Raw genomic sequence first — 15,027 nt, 5'->3', positions numbered from 1 at the left:
AGTGTCGATTTTGATTTTTAAACTAGTTGGCTAGATTTAGATATACGAGGCATGTTGTTTTCAATTATGTGATTGTTAAACAAAGTCTATGTCGACTAACCCTTATCTCGGGTGTGACACTAATCGTAGTTTAGATTTGGAACATGATTTTGTTAGCTTTGGGGGTTTGATTTATGTCGCCGATCATAGTCCTTACATTCATTTTTCCCTACACAAAACTCCGAGTCAGGCTTTGAAGCCGCCATCTCTACTTTCACCTCCATCTTTATTTCTTAGCTTTTGTTGAGATATGCGGGTGGCTATTGTCCAGAGTATTTTGTGATTAGAATCTTGTATTTGGTTTCAAATGGGTCTATCAAAGTCTTATTAGATTTTTTCTTGAGATGTGCATGCAGGTCTGGCGGGTATGACATATACAACCCTCTTCATTTCGGGTTCGATGTAGGGCAGATCTAAAGCATATTTAAATAGGGTGGGACGCGTAATGAGTCTAAGTTTTTTTAATGGGGTGATCTCGAGTTTTGCCAAACCCATCCCTTTTTTAACATCCCTATATATAAACACATAGATATACAAAACATACGGATATCTATATCTATATACCTATAAATATATGAGTTTTATTTGTAAATTTACTTAGTTACCATTTTTTCACTATTACTTTAATGTTTTTTTTTTATTTATTAGGTGAATTTTCGATTTTCTGATTTATTTACCTAATTAACTAATTCATTTAATTGATACATTACTATGATATCCTTTTTCATGTTATTACATAATAACTGATAGTTTTTTTAAATTTAATTTAATAAAATTAATACATAACTCTACATTCTTTCAAATAAAAAATCGAATACTATTATTGTTTTGCATATTTTTTACTATGGATTCTTTCGCATGAAAAATGAACTACTATGAATACTTTTTAAAAATACAATATATTTTCTGCATTTTATATCAAAAATAGCTCAGACTTAATTTTTAAACTTCAAGTTAAACGAACATATAAATTTGTGGTTAGCAGTTGATACTTAATTTTTAAATTTAAAGTTAAATAACCATATATGTTTTATAACAAAAAACATTTCTAACTTTTTTTTAAAAACTTCATTTATTTAATTGATAGATTTATACATCACTATGCATTCTTTTTTCCACTATAAATTAATAATGGATAGATTTTTTAATTCATAGATAACCATTTACGTTTTATAACAAAAAAATGATTCAAACTTTATTTTTTAAACTTCATTTATTTAATTTATAGATCGATACATAACTATGCATTCTTTTTTCCCACTATAAATTAATAATTGATAGATTTTTAATTGATAGATTGATACATCACTATGTATCCTTTCAAATAAAAAGTCGAATACTATTAATATTTTTTTACATATTTTTAATATGCATTCTTTTACATGAAAATTAAACTATTATTAATGTATTCTAAACCTACAATATCTTTTCCACATTTTATAACAAAAAATTATTTGAACTTATTTATGTTAAATAAACATAAACATTTTATAATAAAAAAAATGGTTCGAACTTTTTTAAACTTCAAGTTAAATAAACATATAAATATATGGTTATTGGTTTATACTTTACACTAATAGAAAAATTAAGAAAGTGAGATAATAAAATATAAATCAAACAAAGTGGTGAATTTTGTTTTCTGCTATATATCTTCTTAATTGAGCAATGAGCTTTTTATAGGCAAATACTTCAACAAAAAAAAAAAACATAAAAATAGCAACAATATTTGACCACTAAAACCATTAAATAACATATATGCAATTATATTATTTCTCGTAATACTTTGTTACTAATAAACCATGACTATTAGACTTCATTTGACAAGACAGATAACTAAAGACTTGGACAAATTTTTAACAATTCAACAATCACTCCCTTAAACCAATAAGGTCAACATCGGTTTAATAAGATCACTATCCCTTAACAAACTTGTTTTGTAGTGTGCTAATGCCAAGTAACTCCCTTAGTTTCTGAAATACAGGTAGTTTGAGGGACTTGGTAAATATGTCAGATACTTGGTTTTCGCTTCTACAATAGATGGGATCAATTATTTCATTCTTTGTGAAGTCTCTTATAAAATGATATTTCACATCAATATGCTTGCTTCTTCCATGTAGGACTGGATTGTTTGTAAGTTTTATGGTTGAACTATCTTCACAATAAATAGCAATATGATCATGATTCTTGAATTTAAGCTCTTCAAGAATTTTTAAAACCAAATAGCTTGACATGTACATGAAGTTGATGCAACAAGTTCAATTTCAGTGGTTGATAAAATAACAGCTTATTGCTTCTTCAAAGTCCATGGAGAAACATTTGAATTTAAGAGAAAAACATATCCTAAAAATTTTTTCTATCGTCTCGATCTCTTGTATAATGACCATCACAAAAAGCCATCAAGTCTGATTGTTCTCTTTTCTTATAGTAGAGACCAAGTTATGGTATTCGTTGCAAGTATCGTAAAATCCTCTTGGCCGCGAAAAGATGTACATATATATGATTCACCATGTATCAGCTTATGAGACTAAAAGAATACATAATATCCGGCCTTGTTGTTGTCAAATACATTAACCTTCCAACAATTTGCTTGTAAAGTGTACTGTCAATCTTCTTTCCTTCAAAATATTTGATTGCTTAAAACCATACTCTACAAAAGTACTAGTAGAATTGTATTTTTTCATCTTAAATCTGTACAAAACTTTCTGAAAAATTTCTTTTGAGAAATAAAAATCTCATAAGTAGATTGAACTACTTCAATGTCAAGAAAATAATGCATCTTACTAAGATACGACAAATCAAACTCAACCAGCATGGACTCTTTAAAATTTTATAATATGACACTATCATTACCCGTGAATATAAGATCATCAACATATAGCCAAACATCGAAGATTTTTCCTTTGTCTCCAAATTTTGTACAAAGTGCATACCAATATGGACATTTTTGAAAATCCAACTTAAAAAAACAAGCCTCAATTTGACTATACCATACTCGTGGTCTTGCTTTAGCCCATACATAGCTTTATTCAATTTATACAATATGAAAATAGAGCAAAATGAACAAATAGATCTTCAATTTGGTTAATATTAATTGTTTCATAATATGTCATCTATGTCGGTCTTCTTTTAACTCGTTGAGATCTTTGTTCATTTTCTGACTCATTGACTTAAATGTGTTTATTGACTATTGATTATTGTTCGTTCTCTCTAGATTGTGCATTCTCCAAAGGATGTTGCATTTCTTCTCCATTTTATACATTAAAATCAGCTTGAATTTGTTGTCTAATAGTATTCTCATAATCAAAAAGCTATTGAACATCATGAATATTTTTAGCATTGGGATAGCTGGCTATTTCGATTCTCATGTTAATATCTATTTGGTTCAACTTTGAACACGATTCTTTCTCCTCACACATATTTTACCTTGCTGACTAAGTGAATGTGTTCTGTTAATTTAAACCAATAATACCGAAAATTTTACTAGGTATTCATTCACTCTCTCTAAACACCAACCGATCCGAGCAACATATGAGATTGAATAGATGTTGATAGTCATAGAATGAAAAACAAAAACTAGATAATTTTGTCATTCATTGATGCGACTGCAATTATTAAATAACAAAAGGACACTTGGTTATTGTACGTCGTTGAATAGTTCAATATAACTCGACATAACATATTGATAAAATAATGAACATCAAAAGTATTGATTAAGAATTGAAACTCAATCATTACAGAAGTTTAAAGGGTATATGCATTAACCGAGATTTTGACTGTTTTTAATTTATAATTATAATTTAAATTATTTATATTACGTTTGTTTTATATTTTATTTTATTTTAATTTCTATTTAGTTTATTAATTCATTCAACTTTTTGTTAAAGTAAACTAAAGTATTGTTCTTGAGATAGATTTGTCATATATCAATTTCTGTCGGACAATATCCGTACTTGTTATTAAAACTTGACATGTACACTTGCAATAATATTTTATTTGAAGATATTCATTCAATTGTTATAAATTATTGTGCTGAAAAAGCTCGATCACCTAGATTAGGAAGAAAATAGTTATTTTCATATATAATATTTAGAAGTTTAAGAGATCTATAAAGTGTATCATTAACATTTCATTTATGATCAAGAAAGTACACCATTGGTACTAATTATGATGAGAAAATATTTGTATTTACTAAAAACTTAAGATAAGAAGACAAATAACAAAAAACAAATTAAAGAAGTGTAAATTATTTAAAATAAACACGTGAAAACATACAAATTTCGTATATGTAATTAATATATATATATATGTGTGTGTGTGTGACTATATAATGAAAGGGAAATGGGATGGATGATCATTTTAAATGGTAGGTGACCAGCCCACCACCTTTGGTTCACTAGTGAACTTTGTATACGTGTACAATATAAAAAGACCCCACATGGTAATGACTTCATGTGTATATACTTAAATAGCAAGTTCAATTTTCAATACTTCATTCATTGCCAAGTCAAGATAATTACAGCCGAGGACTTTAATTTGTGGATGATGTATAGATGAAATAGAAATTACAATTAAATGAATGATTAATATCATTTTCAAGTAAGAACAAGAATATAGTAATGATCAAGTGTTACATAATCTAGAAATGGTAAAAACAAGTGGAAGATATGGCTCAAGAAAATGGTTGATGGGAAACTTTTTGGTAAAAACTGATGCAACTTTATTTGCTAATAGACCACAGAACACTTGAATTTTCAGTAAAGAATCAATGTATTGGTGAATTAGTAAATGGTAAGCAAACCAAGACTATCATCAGCTGGAGATGAAGCCGAGCAACGGCTCGTGCTCGTTCTTGTGACTGTGATCGTGCTCTTGTTCATGGCTGATCCCTATCCACCAAGATTTGAAGTCACTGTACCCTTCATCGACAGGAGCAGGCATGTTGAGATCAAGAAAGTCTCGTATTTCGGGTATTGGTTTCTGAGGAGCTGTAGATGGATGATTGCTTTTGGTTTGATGACTAATCAAGTGTGATCTTTTGTGCCCACCTAAAGCTTGGCCTGACGAGAAAATCTTGAAGCAAATTGAGCATTCATGATCTTTACCTTTCTTGAATCCAACTTCTGATGCAGCTTTTGCTGCAAAATCACGTTTATCTTCCGTGTTCTTATCACTTTGAATGGGTGAATTTTCTGTGTTTTCATTTCTTGGAGCACAGCAGGCTTTGAAATTTTTATGGCTAGCTCTGTGACCCCCAAGAGCTTGGTAAGAAGGGAAAGCTCTTTTACAAATCGTGCACAAAAATTTGCTGTTTTTCTTGAAATCTTCCGAGTCGAATGGGCTGTAGGATAATGGGAATTTGAAGTTTTCCACAGGCAAAGTCGAGTCAGAATCACTTGAGTCAGTAAATTTCCTCTTGTTGTTCTTCTTGAAATCTTGTTCTTCAAGCAGATCAAATTCACTTTTCTTGATCAAATTCTTTGGGGAGCTAACGTCGGATGTGTTGCATCCAATGTCGACATACTTCGACTTCTTAAAATTTTCATCTGCACGAAATTCAGTTCTTTTTTTGTGCCCATTTCTTGAATATGGAGTTTTAACCTCAGAATCCACGACTACAGAATATATCTTCCCATTTTTGAGTTCCTTGAACCTCAAGAACTCACCATTTTTCAAGTTTTTGTCCACGATTTTACTTATATTCTTAGCTTCTAAAAGCTCAGAATTATTATCAGAAGAATCAGAAGAATGCATACCATCCCATTTCCTTACATCCTTTGAAAGCATGATCAAACTCAAAGCTACCGCTTCTTGTTCTCGCTGATCGATATCAGAAACGTACGATGAAAAATTTGTTAAAGAAGATGAATTTGCAGTATATGTGCACCTTTTCAATCTCTCTGATCTCTTTTTCTTGCTAAAGGGAGTCGCCGCTTCGTTATCTGAACAGTTATCCATGTTCATTTTCCGATGATCATCGAAACTGTCCCGAGAATCTCCTTCCAAGCTATTTTCAATCCTTCCACTGAGAGAGTGAGATTTCATGTGGCCAAACAAAGCCTTCCAAGATTGGAAACTTATGCCACATTCTTTACAGAGCTTTCTTTGAAGCAAAGTATTAACTTTTTTAATCGACTTTGAGAATTTTCTTGTCTTGTCCGAACCAACTCGGCTTCCGAATACCATAATCTCATCGATTTTAGCATTGCCTTTGCCATTTGTATGAGGTGGGAGTTTCTTCTTTTGCAACTTGCGATCATTTTTCTGAGCTTGATCGGATGAAACATTGATCAAATGAGACCTCATGTGGCCACCTAAGGATCTGCCACAGGGGAAACTTTTGTTGCAGAATTTGCAGATATACTTCAGTTCCTCCATAATTGAGTTGAAATTTGACAGAAACAAAGGAGAAAAAGGGATCACAAACAAATCAAGAAAAGTTGAAAACTTCAAAATCCTGACATATGTGCTAATGAAACAGCACAGAAAATGCAAAAGATCAAATCAAGAACATGAATCGAAGTCAAACCAGAAGAGGGGTTAATCCAGTTTCTCCAATCCCAAACTTATAACCAGCAAGCTCAAATCAAGAAACATGAACTTCAAGCTCAAAGGAGACGACTGATTCAATTTCTTGAATCTTGAACAGCTGGAGAGAAACAAAGATTCAAGAATTTGTCGGAGCTCCAGAGCCGAACAAGATCTAGCTGAAGAAAAAGTATATGAAAAAGAATAACAAAAAGAAAGAAAAAGATCAGTTCAGCTAGCAATCAAGGAAGAGACTCTCTTTTTTTAAGCTACTCTTACTTGTAGTAATAGTAGCTTTAGGGTAGTTGAAAGTTGAAGTAAATATAAAAAAATATACATATATTTATATCAAATGTCTATCTGTCACAAACTACATCAGGGAGGAGAAAGCCATGCATGAAAGTTAAGATAAAAAAGAGAAACAAAGCGAAGAAAGTGGCAATAAATTGGTGGAGGGTGGGGGGTTTAAGATATCCTTACTCCTCTTTCAGAGCTTCAGCTCCAAATGGAATATAGAAGCAAACAATAAATTTTTATATGGGTATGAATGACTTCATCAGTGTGTGTGATCTCTTGTAATTTTTTTTTTAAAAAAATTATATTTCCTTGCATTTCAAAAAAATAAGTCTTTTTAACACTCAATTCTACTTTTAAAAAAAAAAACAATACTCAGATTTAATTGAATTTTATTAATTGATCTCCTTCTGATATTTCAAAAATGATTATGATATTTTGGTAAATAAATAGACTCTTTAATTTCATTTACACCATCAAACTTTATCTTCACTTCATCAAACACTTCAATAAATTTATTTTTTGTGTTGTTTTAAAAGTATAATTTATTTACCGAACATTCAAAGCCAAAACATTTCTAGTTTTTGGCTTTATTTTCAAGCAAAACTCCGGTTTTCATTTTATCTTACATCTTCCCGATATATACCCTTAATCACCTCTCTAAAACATAATATTTCACAAACACTCTCTTATAATGCATTAAATATGTGAACTTTATATATATATATTTTAAAAAATGTATGTATGTAAAAATAAATTAAATTGGTGTTCTTTAGCATCAACCGTACAATTCTTTGCAAGTATCATTCTGGTGGATCCAACAAATAAGTAGCTGTTCAAGTTGTGGATCTTTGCCTCTATTTATCATTTTATTTTTATTTTTTTGTGGATATTTATTACTTTTTTAAGGACGAATCCACCATATATACTTTTATACAAGTATTTGCCAGCCACTTTCACAAATCAGAGTGGGAGAAAACTGATATTGACCCATCAAATTTTTAGGTGTAAAAAACAACATTCGAATGTTAGAAAATGGCACAAAATATAAATATGAAAGATAGCGTAAAAATGTATTATTTTAATACAAAACTTCGTGGACAACTTGAGGCTGCAGCTAGCAAAGAAGCTGAGCATGCAACACCAAATTTGCTGCCATGCCGGCTTTTTTCATTGCAAAATCCGCACTTTCAAATGTCTTCTAATTCCATTTTTTAGCCTGCGTTTTCACTCCAAGATTTAGCTGTATATGTCTACCATATTTTTATATTTTTATATAATATACCTAATCGGGTTCAAGCACACAGATAGTCATTAACTAATTCTATATGTCACTACAAAAAAAAAACGGAATTAGCTACGGTCAAAACCGTCGCCAAAAGGGTCAGGCGACGGTTTTAACGACGGTTTTGCGATCCGTAACGCTCCCTTGCATCCCAACTCCCGTCGCTTATAGTAGCGACGGTGTTTATGTTAACCGTCCCTATATTACGACGGTTTACATGAACACCGTCGCTATTATAAGCGACGGATATAAAAACACCGTCGCTATATTAAGCGACGGTTTGACAAAAACCGTCGCTATAATCGCAACGGTTTTTTGAAAAACACTGTCGCTATATTAGACGACTGTTTTATTAAAAGCAGTCGCTGTTGGTCCCACGTGCGTAATTTGAGATAATAAAAGCCGAAAATAAAGAATAAACTGGACACCGAGATTTACGTGGAAAACCCCTAAAAATTATTAGGGTAAAAACCACGGGCAAGATGAAAAGAATTTCACTATAATATTTTGTGGTGTACAACTCACTCACTGTGTTTCCAAAGAGAACAGACACTCTCTTAATACAGGAGAACAAAACACCTCACAAATATTATAGAACTAAGCACTCAAATACTTATAAGATGAGAGAAAACATGAAGAAGGGATAATTTCAGAATGAAGGGGGGAGCTCTATTTATAGAGCCCCTTGACCGTGTGAACAAGGAAATTGCTGCAAAATTTCATCACGCAATTCCATCTGAAATTCTCGCAAGTTTCCGCCGACCCATGTTTAAAATTTCTTATTTAAATGGTCCCCACCCCATTTAATGTTTTTGCTTAAATGTTCCTGCCGACATTTCTCCCACTTGAAGATTTGATTGAAAATCAAACACATCTCCACACATCTTTTCAATCTTGCCATTCCATGCTGCTTACGTTTCTGCTAGGCCACTTGAGGATCTACACCACTCAAACTTATCAGTGTTCACTGGCTTGGTCAGAAAATCAGCAATGTTTTCTTTCGTATGGATCTTCTGCATATCCACACTTCCTTCTTCTACTACTTCCCGCACAAAGTGAAATTGGACTCCAATGTGTTTCGTCCTGGAATGAAAGGCTGGATTCCTGGCGATGTGCAATGCACTCTAACTGTCACAAAACAAAGAAACATTCTCTTGTTTGTGCCCGATCTCCTCCAATAACATTTTAGTCCATATTGCCTCCTTGCAAGCTTGAGTAACTGCCATGTATTCTGCCTCTGTTGTAGATAACGCCACAACTGTCTGCAGTTTTGAAACTCAGCTTACTGCTCCTCCTGCAAGCGTAAACACATAACCAGTAGTAGATTTTCTCTTATCAGGATCACCTGCATAATCTGAATCGACATAGCCCCTGAGTGTAAAATCTGATCCTCCATAACATAATGCAGCATTCGAGGTACCCTTAATGTATCTAAGGATCCTCTTAACAGTGCTCCAATGCTCTCTTCCAGGATTCGCCATATACCGACTAACTGCTCTCACTGCTTGAGCAATGTCCGGTCTTGTACAGATCATAGCGAACATCAAACTTCCCACTGCTGATGCATACGGTACTCGAGACATCTCCATCCTCTCTGCTTCACTGCTAGGACACATCTCGGAGGATAACTTGAAGTTAACAGGAAGAGGGGTCGATATTGTCTTACTATCTTGCATGTTGAAGCGTTGCAAGACTTTCTTCAAATAATTTTTCTGGGAAAGCCAAATCTTTCTGTTACTTCTGTCTCGGTGAACTTGCATCCCTAGAATCTTGTTTGCTGGTCCCAAGTCCTTCATATCAAATTCCCTAGCCAACTGTGCCTTCAATCCTTGGACCTGATCTTTATTGGGGCCTGCTAGCAACATGTCGTCCACATACAACAGCAAAATGATATAATCATCACCAGACCTCTTGAAATACGTACAAGGGTCTGCACTCAATCTGTTGTATCCAAGGCTCATGATATATGAATCAAATCTCTTGTACCAACATCTCGGCGCCTGTTTGAGATCATACAGAGATTTGTTCAATCTGCAAACCAAGTTCTCTTTGCCTATTTCCGCAAAACCTTCTGGCTGGAGCATATAGATTTCTTCTTCAAGATCTCCATGAAGAAACGCCGTTTTCACATCTAGCTGTTCTAGATGTACGTCAAACACCGCACACAATGCCAACACTACTCTGACTATTGTAAGCCGAACCACAGGAGAAAATATCTCATTGAAGTCAATGCCTTCTTTCTGAGCATACCCTTTTACCACCAATCTAGCACGATATCGCTCCACTTGGTTATTGCCATCACGCTTGATCTTATAGACCCATCTGTTTCCAATGGCTTTCCTCCTTTGTGGTAGTGTAACAAGATCACATGTTTTATTCCTGTCTAATGCCTCCAACTCTTCTTGCATTGCTATCATCCACAAGAATACATCCGAGCTTTGAGTAGCCTCGTGGAAACTCGATGGCTCACCATCCTCTGATAATAGACAATATGCAATGTTGCTTTCAGTGACATAATCTGAAAGCCAACCTGGTGGTCTTCTGTCTCGAGTTGACTGCCTCACATTGGAAACTTCAGACTCAACATGTTCTTGTTCTTCGTGCTCTGGTACTGCTTCACAAGAAACTTGACCTTCGTCTGTCTTATTCTCCACCTGAAATATAGTAGTTTCTGAATTCAGTGTGTCTTTGTCTCCCTTTACTTTATCTTCCTCGAAGATAACATCCCTGCTGATGACAAGCTTGTGAACAGTAGGATCCCACAAGCGAAACCCTTTTACTCCATCAGCATAACCCAAGAAGATACATTTTCTGGATTTCGAATCCAACTTCGATCTTTCTTGCTCATTGTACAGAACGTACACCGGACTTCCAAATGTATGCAAATGAGAATAATCTGTCGGATTCCCGGTCCACATCTCCATCGGAGTCTTCAGATCAATCTCCACTGAAGGAGAACGATTGATTATATAACAAGCGGTTTTGACTGCTTCTGCCCAAAATGACTTTTCTAGACCTGCAGTCCTCAACATAGCTCTTGTTCTGTCCAACAAGGTTCTATTCATCCGCTCCGCCACTCCATTCTGTTGAGGTGTGTAAGCCGTCGTGAATTGTTTTTTTATGCCCTCATGTTGACAATATGCATCAAATTCATCACCGGTATATTCTCCTCCATTGTCAGTCCTCAGACACTTGATTTTCTTTTCAGAGTCAAGTTCAACCCGCGCTTTGAAATCTTTGAAGATCTGGAAAACATCTGATTTCTTCTTGATTGGATACACCCAACATCTCCTAGAGAAATCATCAATAAACGAGACAAAGTATCTCGCTCCTCCTAGGGATACAACCGGTGCTTGCCAAACATCCGAATGAATCAGCTCCAATATGCTTTTGCTCCTAGCCGTAGAAGTGCCAAACTTTAATCTGTGTTGTTTACTGGTAACACAGTGCTCACAAAAGGGTAGTGACACTTTTGTAAGTCCCGGCAGCAGCTTCCGTTCTGAGAGAATTTTCAACCCCCGTTCTGACATATGCCCGAGCTTTCTATGCCATAGCACTGTTAATTCTTCTCCTGAACCATTTGATGCAACAGCTAGTTCTGCCTCTTTGTGTGTTTCTCCCAAAAGTACATACAGATTTGCAGCAACCTTTTCCGCCTTCATAACCACAAGCGCGCCTTTCACAATTTTCATGATCCCGTTCTCGATCCGAGTTTTGCACCCGATGTCATCCAATTGCCCCAAGGACAAAAGATTTTTCGTCAGTCCTTTCACATGTCGTACCTCCTGTATGGTACGAATGGTGCCATCAAACATTTTAATTTTTATAGTACCGACCCCAGCGATTTTCAAGGCATGATCATTTCCCATGAATACAGATCCTCCTGAGACTGGTTCATAATGATCAAATCATTCTCTCCGAGACGTCATATGCCACGTCGCACCTGAATCCATAATCCATGTGTCACAAAATTTGTGCCTGCCTTCCGCAACAGTTGCCGCTTCGCTGAATAATATTTCACCACCGCCTGAAGTACTGGCCACATTTCCTTGAGAACTCTTCTCGATACTCGTACACTCTTTCTTGAAGTGCCCTTTACCGCCACATTTGAAGCAGTAAATATTTTTCTTCTTAATTCTGGACTTTGATCTACCTCGTCTTTGGCTCCCACTGGAGTCACGGCCCATGAATCTTCCTCTTATCATCGTCAAAGCCTCTGCCTGCTTCGAAGTTACCAACCTGTCTTCCTTATTCTTGCGCCGGCTTTCTTCTCCGAGAACCGCTGTTAAGACATCGTCGAATCTTAGAAAGCCCATAAGAATATTGTTGGTAATGTTGATGATAAGTTGATCGTATGAATCTGGTAGACTTTGAAGTAGAAGCTCCGCACGTTCATTTTCCCCTATTTTATGCCTCATGGAAGTGAGTTGGGCAAATAGAGTATTTAGTGTATTGATATGGTCGGTCATCGATGAAGATTCCACCATCCGAAGAGTATAAAGCCTTCTCTTTAGAAAAATCATGTTGTGTAGAAACTTGACCTCGTACATCTTTGTCAGAGTATCCCAGATAACTTTGGCTGTTTTTATCTCAGAGATACTTGACAAAACTTCGTCAGCTATAGCCAAGTGTAAATTGGCAACAGCGTTTTCATTCATCTCATTCCACTTTCCATCATCCGCAATCTCCACCGGTCTATCTCCAATAGCCGCCAAGCAATTTTCCTTTCTTAAAACTTCTTGTATCTTTATTTTCCACAACATAAAATTGCTTCCGTTGAACTTTGCTATCTCGTACCTTCCCGCCATTATGTCTACAACAATTTTATAGACCGGACAAAATAATCCCGCCTTAAATAAAAAATCTCGAAAAATCGTTTCTGATGTGGAAGATCAGTCTAGGCTGCAACCACAGAGCATACTCAGAATTTTAAGAAATTTTAAACCAAGGCTCTGATACCACTTGTTGGTCCCATGTGCGGAATTTGAGATAATAAAAGCCGAAAATAAAGAATAAACTGGACACCGAGATTTACGTGGAAAACCCCTAAAAATTATTAGGGTAAAAACCACGGGCAAGATGAAAAGAATTCCACTATAATATTTTGTGGTGTACAACTCACTCACTGTGTTTCCAAAGAGAACACACACTTTCTTAATACAGGAGAACAAAACACCTCACAAATATTATAGAACTAAACACTCAAATGCTTATAAGATGAGAGAAAACATGAAGAAGGGATAATTTCAGAATGAAGGGGGGGCTCTATTTATAGAGCCCCTTGACCGTGTGAACAAGGAAATTGCTGCACAATTTCATCACGCAATTCCATCTGAAATTCTCGCAAGTTTCCGCCGACCCATGTTTAAAATTTCTTATTTAAATGGTCCCCACCCCATTTAATGTTTTTGCCTAAATGTTCCTGTCGACAGTCGCTATATAGCGACAGTTGAATAGAAGCCGTCGCTACAATAGCGACGGTTTGGGTAAAACCGTCGCTTTGTCTTCCGTTTTTTTGTAGTGTGTGTTGAGAGCAAATCACATTAAATGTTGTTTGCTTTCTCTAAGGTTATGTGATAGCGGCGAGTTTAGGAAGAAAAGATGATCAAATTTTAAATACGAAATTGAATTTATTCTCGATTTTTTCATTATGATCGATTAGTTTAACTGATTTATTAATCCAAAGCTCCTCAACAATAAACATGAATGATTTTTGCATTTGAAAACATTTGCATTAATAAAGTGACTTCACTTGTGAGCAAAGTTCATAGATTGTCCCAAAGTGATGCTTAAATTGACAAGCAAAAGGTTGGACGCTCACTTGTCTTATCTCTACTAACTTACTTGCATCATTCAAGTACAAGAAAGATGAGATGCCTTTCTTTTGGCTTTATTGGTCAAATTGTTCCAACAATTTGCTATACCCATCCACCACATTGGCGGAGCTACTTTCGCCTGAGTGACTCAATTTTTTAAAAAAATTTATATATAAATTTTGGATAATTATGTATTAATTTGATATCAGGTTAAAAAATTAAAACATTCTAGTTTTCAATCTTAGCTCCAGGTGGTTCGAAATTCCTAACTCCGTCATTGATATACCACCTAATCCAAACATCACAATGATAATTAACTCCTATCTATATTTGACAGACATTATCCATTACAAGAAAACACGCAGTTTAGTGACGATTTTTAATGAATAATCATCAGGTGGTTTTTAAAAATATTTTTTTTTATTAGTTTGAAACTCTGGTTAATCACTCTCATATAGTCGAGCTAGACATGACTACAAATTAGATTATTAAAAATGAACAAACTTCAACCAATGGAGGGTTGCATGATCTACCTAATGGTCTCTTTAATATTTTCAAGAACATAGTTTTTCACGTCTATAAATTATTGTAGGTAAATGATTGTTAGACTACATATTAATTATTAACAAACAGATGAGAAATGAGAATTAAAATCACAAATTGCAACAAATATTATTGCACTAATCAATATTGATATAATAACAACGTTTGTCATTATTTTGTATCATTGTTAATTAAATACATCAGCTGCTTCTACCAAACTTTTATATCATATGAAAACACTAATCAATTAAAGAAAAAATGAGATTTTTTCCATAACTTTCCTAATATATATATATATATATATATATATATATATATATATATATATATATATATATATATATATATATATATATATATATATATGTGTGTGTGTGTGTGTGTGTGTGTGTGTGTGTGTTTGTGCGCGCGTAAAAACAGAATGATCCATAATATATTTTTTACGACAAAATCTAAGTTTCACGTATTACAATTCATACAAATATATAAATTAATGGTATTTCCATGTATATTTGTGTACATAAT

The 15,027-nt window shown here is 34.3% G+C and overlaps 1 protein-coding gene across 1 annotated transcript; it reads right to left on the bottom strand.

Moving 5' to 3' along the window:
- Positions 1 to 4,658: 4,658 nt before the first annotated feature.
- Positions 4,659 to 7,105, bottom strand: LOC140803901 (uncharacterized). Its single transcript, XM_073159742.1, has one exon. It carries the CDS (start codon positions 6,412 to 6,414, stop codon positions 4,849 to 4,851), a length of 1,566 nt encoding a protein of 521 aa, XP_073015843.1. The 5' UTR covers positions 6,415 to 7,105; the 3' UTR covers positions 4,659 to 4,848.
- Positions 7,106 to 15,027: the final 7,922 nt, after the last annotated feature.

The sequence above is a fragment of the Primulina eburnea genome, chromosome 10 (genome assembly GCF_022965805.1).
Source record: "Primulina eburnea isolate SZY01 chromosome 10, ASM2296580v1, whole genome shotgun sequence".
Taxonomy (NCBI): Eukaryota; Viridiplantae; Streptophyta; class Magnoliopsida; order Lamiales; family Gesneriaceae; genus Primulina; species Primulina eburnea.
The sequence above is the reverse complement of the archived record's forward strand: the minus strand, read 5'-3'. Positions and strand labels throughout refer to the sequence as shown.